Raw genomic sequence first — 17,352 nt, 5'->3', positions numbered from 1 at the left:
TACTCACTGACTCTGGTCAACCTCATGAGAAACACAGTGATTCATGAAATTAAAATGTTGGGTTGACAATTTGCAAGCCCATGTTTGAAACCCGAGTACTGCTATATGTTGAGGTAAGCTCCCACCGTTTGCTCTAGTTCGTACTCTCCTATCAGTTCAAAAGTGGGCAAATGTGAGTAGATTAGAGGTACCACTTTGGTGGCCACATTAATGGGGACATGAAAGGAGCCCCTAACTGAGCATTCCCTGGGCAATGGTTATATACCTAACTAATCTTTTCAACCTGGAACCACCAACCTGGAAGCACCAACATGAAAGCAGAAGCATTCTGCTTTCTTCCTTATTTGTATTTTGGATTGAATCTTTATCTTATTCTTATTTTACAAACACAACATGTCTTGACATAATGTCTGTAACAAGTGGAGAAATGATGGAGCCACAGTGACCTGCTTTAAACTTGGAAATAAGGACAGCATTAAAAAAACTGCCTTGTGTATAACAGAAAGGAAATGAAATGAAAGCAGAACCAGGCTTTTCAGATTATAAAAATATAATTCCAGTTAAAAGTTGAGAAGTTGATTTCCTTGACTGCCCTACCTCAAAAAGCAAATATCTGCTGCTTCAGAATAAGATTCTATTTTACAGCATGGCTAGTAGTAACAGCTCTTCTTCATCATAATGAGTCATTCTCAAATGCACTAAGGGACTTTATCCAGAAAATTTCTCCTTCTCCAGAAGTGATAGTTAATAAAGTAATGTGTCATTTAAAAAAACATGGCAATATGTGATATGTGAAACCAAGCAGAATAATTTGCCAGATGAAATCTTCTTTTCTTCAAAGACTTTGAAAACTCTGTGGAAACCTCAGACTAGACATTCATGTGCAAATAGTTTCCATTGTTTGAACTTTAATGTTGGCTTGTTTGGAATTGTTGGAGCTGCCTTTTTTTTTTCTGCAGAAGGAAATAAATCCCATACAGATCTCCCATTGGAAATCCAAGGCTAGAGTTTATTTAATATACCAATTCAGTAGTTAAATTGATTCAACCAATGATTTTGTGAAATTCAAAAGCAGTTATTATTCTGGGGTATTTGAAATGTGGCTGAACATCATTCTTAGAGTCTCTAAGAAACATGGCTTGCAATGCTCTAGTTAACAAAGATTCTGTTTGAGTGGTTAAACCCTCATTTTAGGTTGCAGTCCTTTTGAGCTATTTACTTTAAAGAAACAGAGAAAACTGGCAAGAAAAAAGTCCATTTCCATGAAAGAACAAGCAAGAAAGCAAGAAAGATGCATAATTTATATTTTAGTTCTCATTCTACAGATGATTGGGTTGAAAAGGGATAGATGAGAAGAATATAGGTCAGAATAAATTGGGGAACTAGAATAATCTTTTAAATATACAAACAAACCAGTTTACAGAATATGGAAATTATTGTAAAGTAGGAAACACAAGGAGAAAAGCATTCTGCCTTTGTTTCACAAAATGAATTGATGCTTTGAAATGCTATCAGCTACAACAATTCTATTTCCAGTTAGATTGAATATAGAATAAAACAGCTTTAGCAACCAGGGGATTTTGCAAAATAACAACAACAACCCTCTTAATATCTTTAGAAAGAAAGGGATTGAAAAGGTACTTCTAGTAATCAACATTCCATAGAGAAGATTGATAACCCAAACTGGAATCACAATTTCAGTTCAATATTTTCAACTAATTAATGTCTCATACTGCAAAGCACTCCAAATTGCTGCATTTGATTCATATGAAATAATTGTCAGGCAGTATAATGGCAATTGAGAAGACATTTTGAAGAGTTTAATAACATATTTTGATTTCTCATTTGTATTAAGAAAGTCTGCAGGTTTAAAGCTGAGGTGACTGGAAGCATTGTTTTGACTCTTATTTCCTGAATAAAGGATGAGAGAGGATATGTGTGTGTGTAATCTTCACATAGCTTCAAAGCTTTTCTTATCTTATGTGAAAGTCTCTGACAGACATGTGAATAGGGACTTGATGGATTAGAAAGCAATACCCACACAAATTGCATAAATGCAACTTTGCCATACACAATCTACGCTATGGATTCTTGACTGTGTATAGGTTTCACATGAAGACACATTCTGGGATATCATTTCTTTAAAAATATCCCGCTGCTTAACATGAACAATGCATTAATTACATTCATGATGAGTCAAAATTAGAAGTTAATAGCACTCTATGATTTCTCCAGGTTGAAACACATTGTGCTATTCTATGTAGAGTATAAAGTCATCCTCATATCATATAGACTGTAGCATGAAGATCTTGTAACTGTTTTCAGGCACATGTCATAATAATGCCATCCATTTAATTTTCAGAGCACTATAAAGGTAGTCTAGGTTTTGTATAGGTCTTATTTCTTCCACTACTAACTACTAATGCTATAAGATCACCAAAACTCAAATGTGCATAATTTTCTTTGGCTGACTACATTTTAAGGTAGTTATCAATTTTTGCTTTTCATAAAGTGTTTCCCCCCTTTATTGTCATTTTGAAAACTTTAATTTAGTTGTTGAATTGATTCCATGGTTAGATTTCAAATACTAGATTTTTACATTACTTTGCCATCCTTAGACTTGGTTGCTATCAGCAATTCCACCATATTCATTCATTCCAATTTACTAATCCCTCACTTTGGAGTTCTCTGGGTTTACTGCAAGAGCTCCTTTGCAAGGCTGAACAAAGATGCAGCAAATATGAGCAAGAACCATCCTTAAAAAATTGTGTCCCTATGGCAAATCTAGTGACAGATACTGTCCAAATGATTTTCAGTCTTCCACAGCAGAATCAGAAATTCCCAAGGTGTCCAACTGTCATAATTCCATCCACAAGGACTGCCTCAAAATATGTGGTGCTTATCTTTTTTGTTTCCTATTAGGTCAAAGGCAATGTTCTAATTATGAATGAATCTCCATTCAAATTATATTTATATTGATTTTATTTTGGAGCAGTTATGTGATTGCTGCAGAATCAAGTATCAGTGGAAACTTCAAAGAAAATGCAATCATAAAAAGTAAAAAAAAAGGTAAACTACAAGTCTTGTAAATGTTCAATTCCATAATAGGACCATTTATCAAATTATGATTTTTTTTCTCTTTTGCCACTGGAGACAAACAATTGATTAATCTTTCTTTGCAAGTCATTTGCTATCCCAATAAACCTTTCATAATGAAAAAAAGTTAGGCAAAAAATGAATGATCTTTGGAAAAGTTTTACACTAGAGAGCACCTGAGTGTATGAATTCAGCAAAATTTGTTTTATTCAACCTTTCTGAATTTATTTTGTTGTTCAATATGCAAAGTGATACATTTAAAGCCACAGAGTTCATATTTCCACTTTTTAGACAGAATAGATTTCATATTTCTGAGGCTATTGATAATTGGATAGAGTAGAGGTAAAAGAAATGAATATGGGAAATGTAATTTTAATCTAGGTAAGAATAAGCATTAAAGAAAGTTCTTGGACAACCAAAAAACATGCAAAAATATTTTTAAAAATGTAAGGTGGGGAAACTAGTGGAGGAGGATTTTTGCATAGAAGATATTTTCCACATTGTCTTCAAATTCAATATGTAGGATACACTCACAAACTTGACACATTGATTAAAAGGGGGAAGCTCATTTTATACAAAAAGATATAGGGAAAAAATAGCACACATTTTAAAAACCTTTAAATAGCATTGCACCTGATCCCCATTCCATCCACATTTAACATATCTAAAGTATGTTAAAATAAATTACACATTCTATTTTTTTGGGGGGGGGGGTTGAGGGCTAGATTTCCCTGCATCCCAACTATGTAGAACAGTCAAAGAAAGACAATAAAATATAATTTTGCTGAACAGAATTGAAACAACATTAAAACAACATTTCAGAATCTCCACAATTTAAAGAAGACAGATTTTATATTCTTATTCCTCATGCTATAGATGATTGGGTTGAAGAGGGGTGGAAGAAGGGAATATAGAATAGTCAAACCCAAATCTAAATCAGATGGGGTATCAGAGGGACGTCTCATATTAACAGAGAATCCAGTTCATACAAAGATAGATATTACTGTAATATGGGGAATGCAAGTTGATAAGGCTTTTAGCTTTCCTTGTTCAGAAGGGATTCTTTGTACTGCCTTGAAGATCATGGCATATGATATGATAATAAAAGTAAAACAAGCTAGTCCTACAATGGCACTGACCAAAATAATCCTAACTTCTATTAAATTGATTCCAGAGCAGGATAGTTTAAGCAATTGTGGAATATCACAGAAAAACTGGTTTACAATATTAGAACACAAAGGGCTGGAAAATATGCCAGTGGTATGCAACATACCATAGAGAAAACTTACAATCCAAATGAGACCCACAATTTCAGTGCAGGATTTCAAACTGATCAATGTCTCATATTGGAGTGGATTACAAATTGCAACATACCAATCATATGCCATTGCTGTGAGGAGGAAGAAATCAGAAGCTGTAAAGGAGATAAAGAGAAAGACTTGGGCAACACAACCCAAGTAAGAAATGTATCTGGTATTTAGGAGGAAATTCACCATGGATTTTGGAACAGTCACTGAAACAGAGCCTAGGTCCTGCAGTGCCAAATTCATTAGAAAAAAGTACATGGGTCTATGCAATCGATGATCAGAAGCTACTGCAGATATGATGAGAAGATTTGTTGTTAGAGTTGCTAAATATAACAGAAAGAACATGAAAAAATATAAAATCTGCAGATGTCGATTTTTGGAGAATTCCAGGAGCAAAAAGTAAGACAGTACAGTTTGATTATCCATGTTTTATTTATGACAAAGCTGTATGGCAAAACTGCAAGGAAGCAGAGGAGGGAGGTGCAATTAGACAAAATTTGTGAAGTAGCTCTTTGATATTGAGAAAATAAAAAGAAACATAAAGTATGGAAATAATAAACAGAAAATCACCCTTTGGAAAATATCAATATCAAATAGACTACACTGTCAATTTATATCTATCTATATCCAAGAACCAACCACCAACCTCAATATTTCCTTCTTCCCACTTTCCAGTTCTGTTAATTCATGTACTTATCAAAAGGAATACTAGGATTAAGAAAACTCTGTTCCAGTCCATTTTCATCTATGATAGTTTACTGAGAATATATGAACCAGTCACATTCTCTCACCACTTGTACAAGCTTGTGGTAGTGTTGGAAAATTGGAGGATGTGCTTTGTATATGTGTTGCGCCTTTAGAGGAAAGGGCTTGTAAATCTAGCAAATAAATATAAAAATAAATTGCTATGGTTTTTTTTTTACTTGAAAATCTTCAGGACAGAAAATACCACATTGTTTTGTTTATTTGTGTGTGTGTGTGTGAGAGAGAGAGTGAGCACTTGTGCAAGGGTGTTTATGTGATAAACAAATACTTTTTTCTCAGTTGCTTCTTAACAGAATAAATGTATTGCAATATATGACAGCTATGAATTCTGGCATCTCAGCATTTCTTTCAACAATGTAGATGCACATTTCCAACCATAATATTTAAAACGTTTTTAAAAAGAATAAAAATATGTTTTGAAATCTTACCATCCTGGAAATTTCATTTAAATATTCTCTTTTATGCATTGTGGTTTGAGATATATATTTTTGTAAATTGTAAATATCTTTACAATCTCTGAACTTAGCATTTGAAAGTGTTAATATGATAAATATGGAATAGTGCCTAATTTTGTATGATACTCCTATTTATTCTGATTCACAATTATGTTAAATCCAATGTTTCAGGTTGAAATTTCCAGAAAAACAATCCTCTATTGTCTTCTCCCAAATAACATATCTTGCTCTACATCACATAGGTTTGTGAAAAAGGTGATGGAATCCTCTTTTAAATCTGCAAATTATAGAAGCAAGATTTACATATAGTCAAGTCAGCTAAATTATTGGAAGAACAGCAATTAACTATTTTCTTATGACTTACTATTTTTCTTCATAAAATATTTTTCTTCGTAATATTAAAAAGTGATATATCAAAAAATTTAATGGTATGTTGCTCATTTTCAGGAAGTGAAGCACATCTACAGTGTAATAAGAGGTTTATATTCAAAATGTGTATGGATATATTTTTGTGTGTCCCAAGTGTCATGTGCAGCAAATTAAAGCTAATTTATGCATGCTTGTTAGCATCATGAACAATTTGCAATTCCATAGCTATTTAGAATGCTCTGGTAGCAATTACCCTATTGCATATTAACATCTCATAATTGGATCTGAAGAATTCCAGCATTTCAAACATGGATCAGTTGTGAAGACTTGTTCTCCCCCTTCACATGTGCATTATGGCCCCCATACATCTACGTGTAGAAGAACTTGAGTAGCACTGGCATGATGTACACACATCATGGTTTTGAAGAAATAGCCAGATTCTGCTAAAACCTTAAATCCCAAGAATGTTACCAGATTCATCTAAAATGGTTCCAATATAATTCTTTCAAAGGTGTTATCTCCCAGGAGTGTACCTGAATGAATAAATTCAGCAAAATCCACTTGCAATGAAATAATCAATCCAGAATCACAGAAGCACATTTCCACATATATCATATTCCTAAATTTGATGCTATGGATGATTGGATTGAGCAAAGGTAGAAGAAATGAATAGAGGAAAATTAATGTTAAATTAAAATAAGATTGAATATTAAAGGAGGTTCTCAGATAAACAAGGCATGTAGTTAAATAAAATATGGAAACATTTGTAACATTCTACCATCTTTGTCTAGAAGGTGTTTTCCACAGAGATAGAAATTTGTAGCTTAGCATTGAATTGTGAGGGATTTTAGTGCTCTTTGAGGTTGGTAGTTTCATTGCAGACATTTCATTTCCAAACTAGGTAACATTGTCTATGCACTGATGATGTTACTTCATTTGGTACCGAAAAATCTGAAAGAAAATCACTAAGTTCAGAGAGCACATTTTCCACACTTACAATACAATACAATACAATAGTAGAGTTGGAAGGGACCTTGGAGGTCTTCTAGTCCAACCCCCTGGCTAGGCAGGAAACCCTATACCATTTCAGACAAATAGCTATCCAACATCTTCTTAAAGACTTCCAGTGTTGGGGCATTCACATCTTCTGGAGGCAACTTCTGTTTCACTGATTAATTGTTCTAACTGTCAGGAAGTTTCTCCTCAGTTCTAAGTTGCTTCTCTCCTTCATTAGTTTCCACCCATTGCTTCTTGTTCTACCCTCAGGTGCCTTGGAGAACAGTTTGACTCCCTCTTCTTTGTGGCAACCCCTGAGATATTGGAACAATGCTATCATGTCTCCCCCAGTCCTTCTTTCTCTTAAGCTAAACATACTTCTAAATCATGATATAGGAGACATTGATAAAATTTATGCATGATAAGGAAAAGCCAATTTTATATAGGAAAGCCAATGGGAAAATAGATGGCATAATTTAAACCTCCTTACAATTACTATTGATTTCCATAATCACATTATACTACAATGGTTACTTCAATTTTTTAAAAAATGGGGTTGTCAACCTGTGCCATGCCAGAGCTGCCAAACATCCACATTTAGCATCTAAAAAGTGCATTGATAATAAATAAAGATATATAATTTTTGCTAAGCAACTTTCAAGTTCTACCATTCTTTGAGTAGAACTTTTAGTGAATTATTGAGAGGTTATCCCTCCCCATAGCTATGTCTTCCAATTTAACCTAATCTTTTATTCAGAGAATTAAAGAAAAAGAAAGAAAATAATGGAAACCACAATTTTTTTTTCAAAATCTGCATAGTTTAGAAAGAACAAATTTGATAGTCTTATTCCTCATGCTATAGATGATTGGATTGAACAAGGGTGGAAGAAATGAATACAGAACAGTCACCCCCAAATCTAGATAAGAACTGGTCTTAGAGGAAGGTCTCAGGTAGGCAAAGAATCCAGTTAATAAAAATATAGATACTACTATAAGGTGTGGAATACAAGTGGATAAGGCTTTTTGCCTTCCTTGTTCAGAAGGGATTCTTAGCACTGCCTTGAAGATCATGGCATAAGATACAATTATAAAAGTAAAACAACCAATTCCTGCAATGATACTGGCCACAAGAACTCCAACCTCAACTAGATTGAAGCCAGAGCAGGATAGTTTTAGCAACTGTGGAATTTCACAGAAAAATTGGTTGACCACATTAGAACAAAAAAGGATTGAAAATGTGCCAATTGTATGCAACATTCCATTGAGAACACCTGATAACCAAACCAGAATCATCATTTCAGTGCAGGCTTTCCGATTCATCACTGTCTCATAGTGCAGTGGATGGCAAATGGCAACATACCGATCATATGCCATGACTGTCAGGAGGGATACATTAGACCCTAGAAAGGAGACAAAGACAAAGACTTGAGCAACACAACCAAGGTAAGAAATGTGTCTCGTGTCCAGGACGGAATTTATCATGGATTTGGGGACAATGACTGAAACACTGCCCAGGTCCTGCAGAGCCAAATTCATTAGAAAGAAATACATGCTGCTGTGTAATCGATGGTCAAATGCAACAGCACAAATGATGAGCAGGTTTGTTGTTACAGTTCCCAGATATAACAACAAGAAAAAGAAGAATTGTAAAAGTTGCAGATGCTGATTTTTTGAGAATTCTAGGAGCAGAAAATAAGACACTGTTGTGTGATTATCCATTTTCGTTTATGACAAAGCTGCAGGCTTAGCTGCAAGAAATCAGAGAAGTGAGATGCAATTAGATAAAAGTTTGGCAGTGGCATTTTGATATGTGATGAGAATAGAAAACAATTAGAAACAATTAGAAACCATTAACAGAATTCATAGCGGATCAGAGCCTGGAAGAATTTTAAGTAGAATGGGCATATTACAGCATACTTTTGTCAATTTTTATCCATTTGTATGCAAAATCCAATCACTAGTCACACATTTTTCCTCCTTTCCATATACATGAAGTTTTGTTACTTCACATACTGATCAAAATGATTGCCTAGGGTTAGGAAAATATTGATTGTCCAGTTTCAATTATGAAAGAGTTCTGGCAATATTTGAATCCCTCATAATCTCTCACTACTTGTACAGGTTTGTGGTAGTGTTTGAAAATTGGGAAATGTCCTATGTGTAGTGCTTTGGGCAATGAAAATCTAGCAAATAAATGTAAAAATAAATTGTTCTGTGTTTTACTTGGAAATGTTGGAGACAGGAATTTCCCACTTGTACAATTTAAATATTTGTTTCTGGGTGTAATGTGCCAGACAGATAGAAATTTTTTGTCCATTATCTTAGAAGATAGTTACCCCCCCCCAAAAAAAAAAACACATGATGAACTTTTAATCTAATAGATAAATTATCAGAATAAATCAACACATCTACTTTTCTAACAATCATAAGAAAGTGATAGCTCACATTGAAAAAGTAATGTCTCATCAAAAACAAACCTACATTCCCTCCAGGAGAGTTTGGCCTGAAAATAAGAAACAAATTATTACAGCTATAAAATCTGATATCTCAACATTTCTTTAAACAATGTGGAATGCTATGTACAAACAATTTCAATGATAACACTGAAATGTTTTTAAAAATTAAAAAAATAGAAATATTACTGTCCATTTCTTTAATTTATATTCAAAGAAATAGCGAAATGTCTGTGCTGATGCTAATTTCCATTGAAAAATCTTTCATTCTTTATAATTATCATGTGGGAAATATATCAACATGTTAATTATTTATTTAAATCATTTTTAGTATCTGTATTGAAATCTCTAACAAATTGGATTCTGATTCATAATATCTAAACCTATTCTTAAGTCCACAATTCTGAATAAAAATCTTTAAGAAAACATTTGTTGTATTCCCTAAAATAGCCTAACTTCTTTTGCTGTTACATCTGAACACTACTTTGTTATCATTTAATTAGCTTATCTGCAAAATGAAAAATTATGATAGATAATTATATAGATAATAAGCCAGACATATTTAAATAAATACCAATATGCTCCCTTTCTGTTAAGCTTTTCATATATGAGTAACTTATTATTTCTTCCATAGATTTCATCTTGTTATATGCTTTAAGAGTGTTAATATCTCTCCACTGAGGAAAATCTGTCCCCCTAATTTTCATGTAGTGAAACAACAATTTGCTGTTGAAGAGATTCCTTTTTTATATGTAGAGTCTTGTACACCAAAATAAAGCCAGCTTCTGTGTGCTTATTAACATAATTAGCAAACAAAAATAAAATTGACTAATTAACTAAATTAGACATTAACAACTATATATTACCTCCTCCATGACTATTTATCTTACAGCATAATAATGTCTCAGAATGATATTAATAGAATTGGGGCTGCTGTCATACCAGCAGTCAAAACTGTAAGAGGCAAAGTATGGATCAAGTGAGAAGACTTGACTAAAGCAACTTCTACAACAGTTTTAGTATTTGGGATTCTATATCGCTTCCAATTTTAAGAAAGTCCATTCTTAATCCTGCCCACCATGGATGGGAGAAGAGCTAAGAACTGGGCCAGTTAAGTCCACATCATTAATACAGGGGTGGAAAATTCAAGCTTGTCTGTAAAACAACTAGAGGAAAGATGGATATGAAGCTTAAAGAAATCAATAGAAATCTTGAAATCTTGCCAATAGAATAAGGTACATAATAAAACCATAGAAACTGTTAGCATTTGTGGTGGCAGCCCAAACAAGCAAGATGATTAATACGTTGTTCAATTCCAAGCTACACCCCTTTGTAGTCTGCAATTAGCTGTCTAGGCAACTTCAGATATATACTAAAAAAATGGCTCATAATATGAGATACAATGTAAACCTACAGAGACCTATAAAATATCAATTATAGCATAAGAAGTGCAGTAAATGTAATAGAAATGAATAAAAAATCTCAAAGAACAAGATACACAGCAAATAAAATATATAAAAAGAGTTATATAAGTACATGTGTTAGAAACCAAGTGTATATATCCCCAGTTTTGTTGAGAAATAACCTTTGTTTTTGGCAATAAATTGTTCCCTGCAATAAGATAATGTTAGATATTTTCCCTCTCCCTGCACTCTGTATTATTAAGAGCCATAGTGGCACAGCAGTTAGAATGTGTGCTGCAGGCTATTTCTGCTGGCTGCCAGTTACCAACAGTTTGGCAGTTTGGATCTCACCAATTCAAGATTGACTCAGCCTTCCATCTTCTGAGGTTGGTAAAATGAGGACCCAGATATTTGGGAGCAATATGTTGACTGTAAATCACTTCGAGAGGGCTGTAAAGCACTATGAAGTGGTATATAAGTCTAACTACCATTGCTATTGCTACTTCCCCAGAAGAACCTATCCTCTTCCCCTCTCTCCTCAGCCTTCAAGGCATCTTCAGCATCCAGAGGCAGCACCGAAGATGAAGTCAAAACAGCCACCGGCACATCCACCTTAGGAACCTGCACTAAAGTCAAAAGGTCAGAATCAATCAAATGGAGAGAGTTTTAGGAAGAAGTGGGCCGAGCATTCTTAGCTGTAGCAATCCACTGCCTCTTAATTACATCCAGAAACATCCCAAGAATGGGAAGTGTAGAGTCCTGGCAATGACGTCAGGAGCTTTGCCTGAGTCTGCCAGCAACAGCCAGGTCGCGTCTGATTGGATAAGACGTGACCTGGCTAAACGTGGGCAATCCCCGCTTCCTAATTGGCCGCCCTGCCTGACAGCTCCATATAAATAGCTGTCAGGCAGGGACAGCTCCTGCTTCTCTCCTGTATTGTTGTTATTGCTGCCTGTGAATAAACGTCTGTTGAATTTACCTCACAGCATCTGTCTGCGTTCCTGCCTATCTAACACTGGCGATGAAGGTGGGATCCAGCCGCCGCTGACCCACCACGCGTTCCACCTCGGCAGAACCAGACAAATATTTTTTTTTCTTTTCTCATCTTTCCCTCCGTCTCCACGCATCCCTGAGGCAAGAGGATGGCTTCCTTGCCACCGTTGGCCCCGTTCGGGACTGCGGGGGAGACGTGGGAAGTGTTTTTAGAATGCTTTAAATGCTTCCTCATAGCCAATGGAAAGAGGAACATTCCGGCCGACGAGAAGTGCAGCTTTTTCCTCAGCTGCTGCGGCCCCTCGATGTTCGGCGCTGCCCGGGCTCTGGCGGCTCCCCAGCCTGTCCACACGCTCGACTGGGAGACTCTCACCAGAAGACTGCAACACCATTATGCCCCTACGCTGTCCTGGATCGCCAGATGCTACCCCTTCAGGCGTTGTGTCCAAAAACCGGAGGAAACAGTCAGCCAATTCCTCCAATCACTCTGCACATCTGCCATGCAGTGCGAGTTCTCTAATATCGACTCAGCACTAGTGGAGCAGTTTGTGTGCGGAGTGAAGGACCTGCGCCTCCGGCGGTGACTCCTATCCCAGGCAGATGTCACATTCGAAGGGGTCATCGCAGAAGCCAGAGCTGCCGAATTGTCAGACGAGCCGATGGCTGAAATGTTTCAGCTGCCCCCGCCTCCAGGCCACACCTGCCTGGTAGATGAGCTGGTGCCCCTGCCCGACAACTACCCCGAAGAAGGCATGGTGGCCTGCCTCGGCCAGGCTGCAAGACGGCGAGTGCCTCAACCAGCCCGTCAAAGCGCAACTGCCTGTCTGGGCTGCAGCGGCACCCACGACCGCTCCGTTTGCCCATTCAAGGCTGCCGTCTGCCGCTGCTGCCTGAAGAAGGGTCATCTGGCGCAGGTCTGCAGAGTGTCCCTACCGCTGCCCCAATGAGCTGACGACGGTCCACCTCCGGCAGCCAGCGCGTCAAGACCGGCAGCCCAGCAAAACCAGCACCAGCAGAAGTTGCGCGATGGCTGCTTCGCTGTTGATGCCGACCTACCTGCCACCCCTGCAGTGTCTGCCTTCCACGCGTCCGCAGGTGCGGGCCGCATCAAGGCTTCGCTACTGATCGAGGGCTCCCCATGTACTATGGAGGTGGACTCGGGCTCGTCCCGATCCCTCCTTTCCTGGGCAGAGTTCTCTCGCCTCTGCCCAGGCATTTCTAAAACTCAGCTTTCCGCCCCGGACGCTTCCCTACGGGACTACCAGGGGACTTTAATTCCCACCCTGGGCTGTTACTCAGTGCGGGTGGAGTACGGGGAATTTTCTTGGTGTCTGCCATTGCTGGTGGCTGAAAAGCCCTTGCCTGCCCTGCTCGGCCTGGATTGGTTTCCCGCCTTGGGCCTCTCTGTACATGGGGTGCGACAAATAGTGGCCACGCCTCCTGACGTGGCCGACGTCCTGGCACAATACGCCGACGTCTTTGATGGGCAGCTAGGGTCCTACAAGGGCACCCCCATCTCCCTTAACCTAGAACCCCAGGTTGCCCCTATTAGGCTGAAGGCCCGTAGGGTGCCTTTCGCCTTGAGCGCCAAGGTGGATGCCGAGCTTGGTAAGCTCATCGCGAATTGGAGCCAGTCTATTACTCCCAATGGGAGACCCCAATAGTGGTCCCAGTCAAAGCGGACGGCTCCATACACCTCTGCGCGGACTTTAAGTCAACCATCAACCTTGCCCTCCAGGCGAACCCCTATCCAGTCCCTGTAGTGCAGCACCTGCTCCATTCCTTGGGGCAGGGCTGCATTTTTGTGAAACTGGATATGGCGCAGGCCTACCAGCAGCTCCCCGTGGATGACAAAGCGGCAGCTGCGCAGACCATCGTGACCCACCGTGGAGCCTTCCGCTGCTGCCGTTTACAATTTGGTGTTTCCGTTGCCCTGGGGATCTTCCAGAGCCTCATGGAGCGTCTGCTCCATGGGCTCCCTGGCGTGGTTCCGTATTTTGATGATGTCCTGATCGCCGCTAGCAGCCGATCAGGCCTCATCGAAGTACTTCAGAAGGTCCTCGACCATTTCTGGGGCGTGGGCTTAAAACTCAAGTGCAGCAAATGCTCGTTTGCTGTGCCGTGAGTGGATTTCCTGGGCTTCACTATTGACGCCCAGGGAATTCACCCCACCCCCTCCAAAGTAGCAGCCATCCGGAACGCCCCCACGCCTGCCTCCAAAGCAGAGCTGCAGGCGTTCCTAGGCTTGCTCAATTTTTACGTGCCTTTTCTCCCTCATAAGACATCACTAGCTGAGCCGCTGCATCGGTTGCTCGACCAATCGACGGCCTGGCGCTGGGGCAGCCGTGAAGAGCATGCGTTCGCGGCTGTCAAAGACATGCTGATGTCAGAGGCAGTCCTTGTACAATACAGTGACAGGTTGCCTCTGACTCTAGCTTGTGACGCTTCCCCCGTGGATTTGGGGGCGGTCCTGAGCCAGGTCATGCCCAATGGCTCGGAGGCCCCCATCGCTTTTTACTCCCGGACACTGTCTCCAGCGGAGCGGAATTACAGCCAGATAGACAAGGAGGCTCTGGCTGCAGTGTCAGGAATTAAAAAGTTCCACGACTACCTGTATGGGCGGCACTTTACGCTGTTGACCGACCACAAGCCACTCCTTGGGCTTCTGGCCGGAGACAGGCCGACCCCCCATCCTGTCACCACGGATGACCAGGTGGACAGAGTTTCTAGCTACTTACAGCTACTCCCTTCAGTACCGCCCTGGGAAGCACATTGGGCATGCTGATGCTCTCAGCCGTTGCCCCCTCCCTGTCACTGACCCCCCGACAGTGCCATGCCTGTCGGTTTTGGCCATAGCCAACCTGGACCTGCCACTCTCCTAGGGAGAGGTGGCCGCCCAGTCCAGGGCGGACCCCGTCCTGTCACAGGTCATGACGTGGGTCCTGCGGGGTTGGCCTGATGGGCCGGTGTCTGAAGACCTCCGGCCCTTCAAGGCCTGGCAGCTAGAGCTGTCACTCCACAGTGGGTGCCTCCTGTGGGGTGACAGGGTGGTGATTCCACCCAGCCTGCGCCATCAGGTGCTGTCCCGTCTCCACAAGGGCCATCCGGGCATAGTGCGAATGAAAGCACTTGCTCGCAGCTATATCTGGTGGCCCCAAATGGACGACGAGATTGCATCCTGGGTGGCCGGGTGCTCTCCCTGCCAGCGTTCCCGGCCAGCGCCTCCAGCTGCCGCACCCAGGGAAAGGGAGCTTCCCCGGGGACCTTGGTCTCGCCTCCATCTGGACTTTGCGGGCCCGTTCCGGGGCCAGGTGTTCCTGGTCGTGGTGGACGCTTACTCCCGCTGGGTGGAGCTCATTCTCATGAGTTCCACCATGGCCGAGGCCACCGTCAGAGCGTTGACTAGGCTTTTTGCCACCCATGGCTTGCCGGACGTCATCGTCTCTGACAACGGTCCTCAGTTTGCGTCCACTGTGTTCCAGGTTTTCCTGGCGTCCCAGGGCATCCGCCATGCCCCAGTCGCCCCTTACCATCCTGTCAGCAATGGTCGGGCGGAACAGGCCATCCGCTCGGCCAAGGAGGCCCTTGGCAGGATGGAGGGGGGCGACTGGCCTTCAAAGGTGGCTGCTTACCTATTGGTACAGTATGCCACACCTTGCCCCCTCTCCGGAAGGTCTCCAGCCGAGCTGCTGATGGGCCGGCACCTGCTGACCACATTGGATAGGTTGCACCCACTCTATTCCAAGGAACAGCTTGGCAACCTGGGGCCCCCTCCCCGTAGCTTCTTGGTGGGGGATCTGGTTTGGGCGCTGGCATTTTCTGGGGACGTTAGGTGGGTGCCTGCCACCATCACCTCTGTAACCGGTTCCTGTTCCTACAGGGTCCACCTTCCTGACGGGACCGAATGGCGGCGCCACGTGGACCAACTGAGGCACCGCCGGTTGTCTGAGACCAGCGACAACCCCGCAAGGTCGGCCGCCGGCATCTCTCTGCCAGCTTCCACTGCCGTGTCGCCCCATGATGCTCTTCCACCATGGCCATCTAGTTATCCCCAGTTGCCCGGGGATTTAGTTGCCTTGGACGCCGCCTCCCAGCCGTCCGAGTTAGAGGACGTCCCCCCGTTGGCCGGACTCCTCCTGGTTTACCATTTCCTTTGGCCTTTCCCAATTCAGGCCAATCCTACCCAGGGAGCTTTCCGCCATGCCCCATCTCAAGCCCGCCTTCGGCCGCACCCCCTCGGCCCTGCCTACCTGTTGCAGAGAATCCTTTGGCTGCAGCAGGCCTCAAAGATGGCGCCTGGAGCTCCACTCCCTTGCGGGAGGAGCTACCACGGGCACCTCCTTCTCCGCCGACGACTCCAGCAACTCTGAGGCGTTCTGGGCGGGTCCGGCGCCGCCCAGCGTATCTTTGTGATTACGCATGCATCACATACACGCATGCGCCCTCGCTGGGGGGGAAGGGGTGTAGAGTCCTGGCAATGACGTCAGGAGCTTTGCTTGAGTCTGCCAGCAACAGCCAGGTCGCGTCTGACTGGACAAGACGCGACCTGGCTAAACGCGGGCAATCCCCGCTTCCTGATTGGCCACCCTGCCTGACAGCTCCATATAAATAGCTGTCAGGCAGGGACAGCTCCCGTTTCTCTCCTGTATTGTTGTGATTGCTGCCTGTGAATAAACGTCTGTTGAATTTACCTCACGGCGTCTGTCTGCGTTCCTGCCTATCTAACAGGAAGAGCATTTCAGCCACTGTCTTTTCCGTAAAGAGGAAATCAACAAATGGAACAGTATCAGGAACGGTTGGAGCCTTCCCCAAGCCGTTAGTGGTCTTCACTTTTGACAGCAGGGACTTAAACAGAGAAGGATTAAACAGGCCCTTAGAAACTGGTAATGTAGCCTGTTCTCCGTCTCCCTCAGAAAACTCACCCTCCCCCAGGATTTCTCCATCAGATAAAGGAGATGGACTCCTAGCCGAAACCCCAGGAGAAGATGGTTCAGTCCATGCTCCCTGATAATCTGGGGGATTCCCCCCGCCCAGGGCAGCCTCTGTGCTGCTGTGAATCTCTATGTGTCTGATGGTCAACCCCCTGAGCTTGCTGAAACTCCTGTCCAATTGCATGTGATATCCATCTTCTGAAATATTTAGACATCTCCTGTTCTGTCAAGTTCATTGGGGGGATCCCCGCATCAGTGGGCAATACCTTCGCCCCCTGTGTCTCCCTGTCTGAAATTTCCCTATTAGACCTTCTATCGATGGACAAAGCCCTGACAGAGTTCCGGGACGTAGGTGGACCAGCTGCTGTATCCAGTTCTACATTGTCAACTTGCTGACTAAGAGTATCAGGCGATCAAACTATAGATGCATGCTTGGCTCCTACAGTTTTAGATCACTTAGTGCCTTGAGATTGCTTGTTGATCCTGTTAAATTCAGGATCTAAGGCCTTTTGCGTCTGCTTGGCCGCTTTTTCTCCCACTCTAGCGGCTCTTTTTTGAGCCTTGGCCTTAGCTTTGATCTTAGC

General features: G+C 41.9%; 2 protein-coding genes across 2 annotated transcripts in view; one reads left to right on the top strand and one right to left on the bottom strand.

Annotated features, from left to right (window-relative positions):
* Positions 1-17,352, top strand: part of LOC309402056 (uncharacterized protein) — a 130,151-nt gene that overhangs the window by 21,678 nt on the left and 91,121 nt on the right. The gene's annotated exons all lie outside the window — the stretch shown is intronic.
* LOC309402065 (olfactory receptor 14A16-like) lies at positions 7,793-8,707 on the bottom strand (the record flags this gene model as incomplete). The annotated part of the gene is made up of 1 exon (XM_081971573.1): positions 7,793-8,707. One exon carries the CDS (start codon positions 8,705-8,707, stop codon positions 7,793-7,795), a length of 915 nt encoding a protein of 304 aa, XP_081827699.1.

This window comes from Natrix helvetica (genome assembly GCF_964273705.1).
Source record: "Natrix helvetica genome assembly, chromosome: Z".
Taxonomy (NCBI): domain Eukaryota; kingdom Metazoa; phylum Chordata; class Lepidosauria; order Squamata; family Natricidae; genus Natrix; species Natrix helvetica.
The sequence above is the reverse complement of the archived record's forward strand: the minus strand, read 5'-3'. Positions and strand labels throughout refer to the sequence as shown.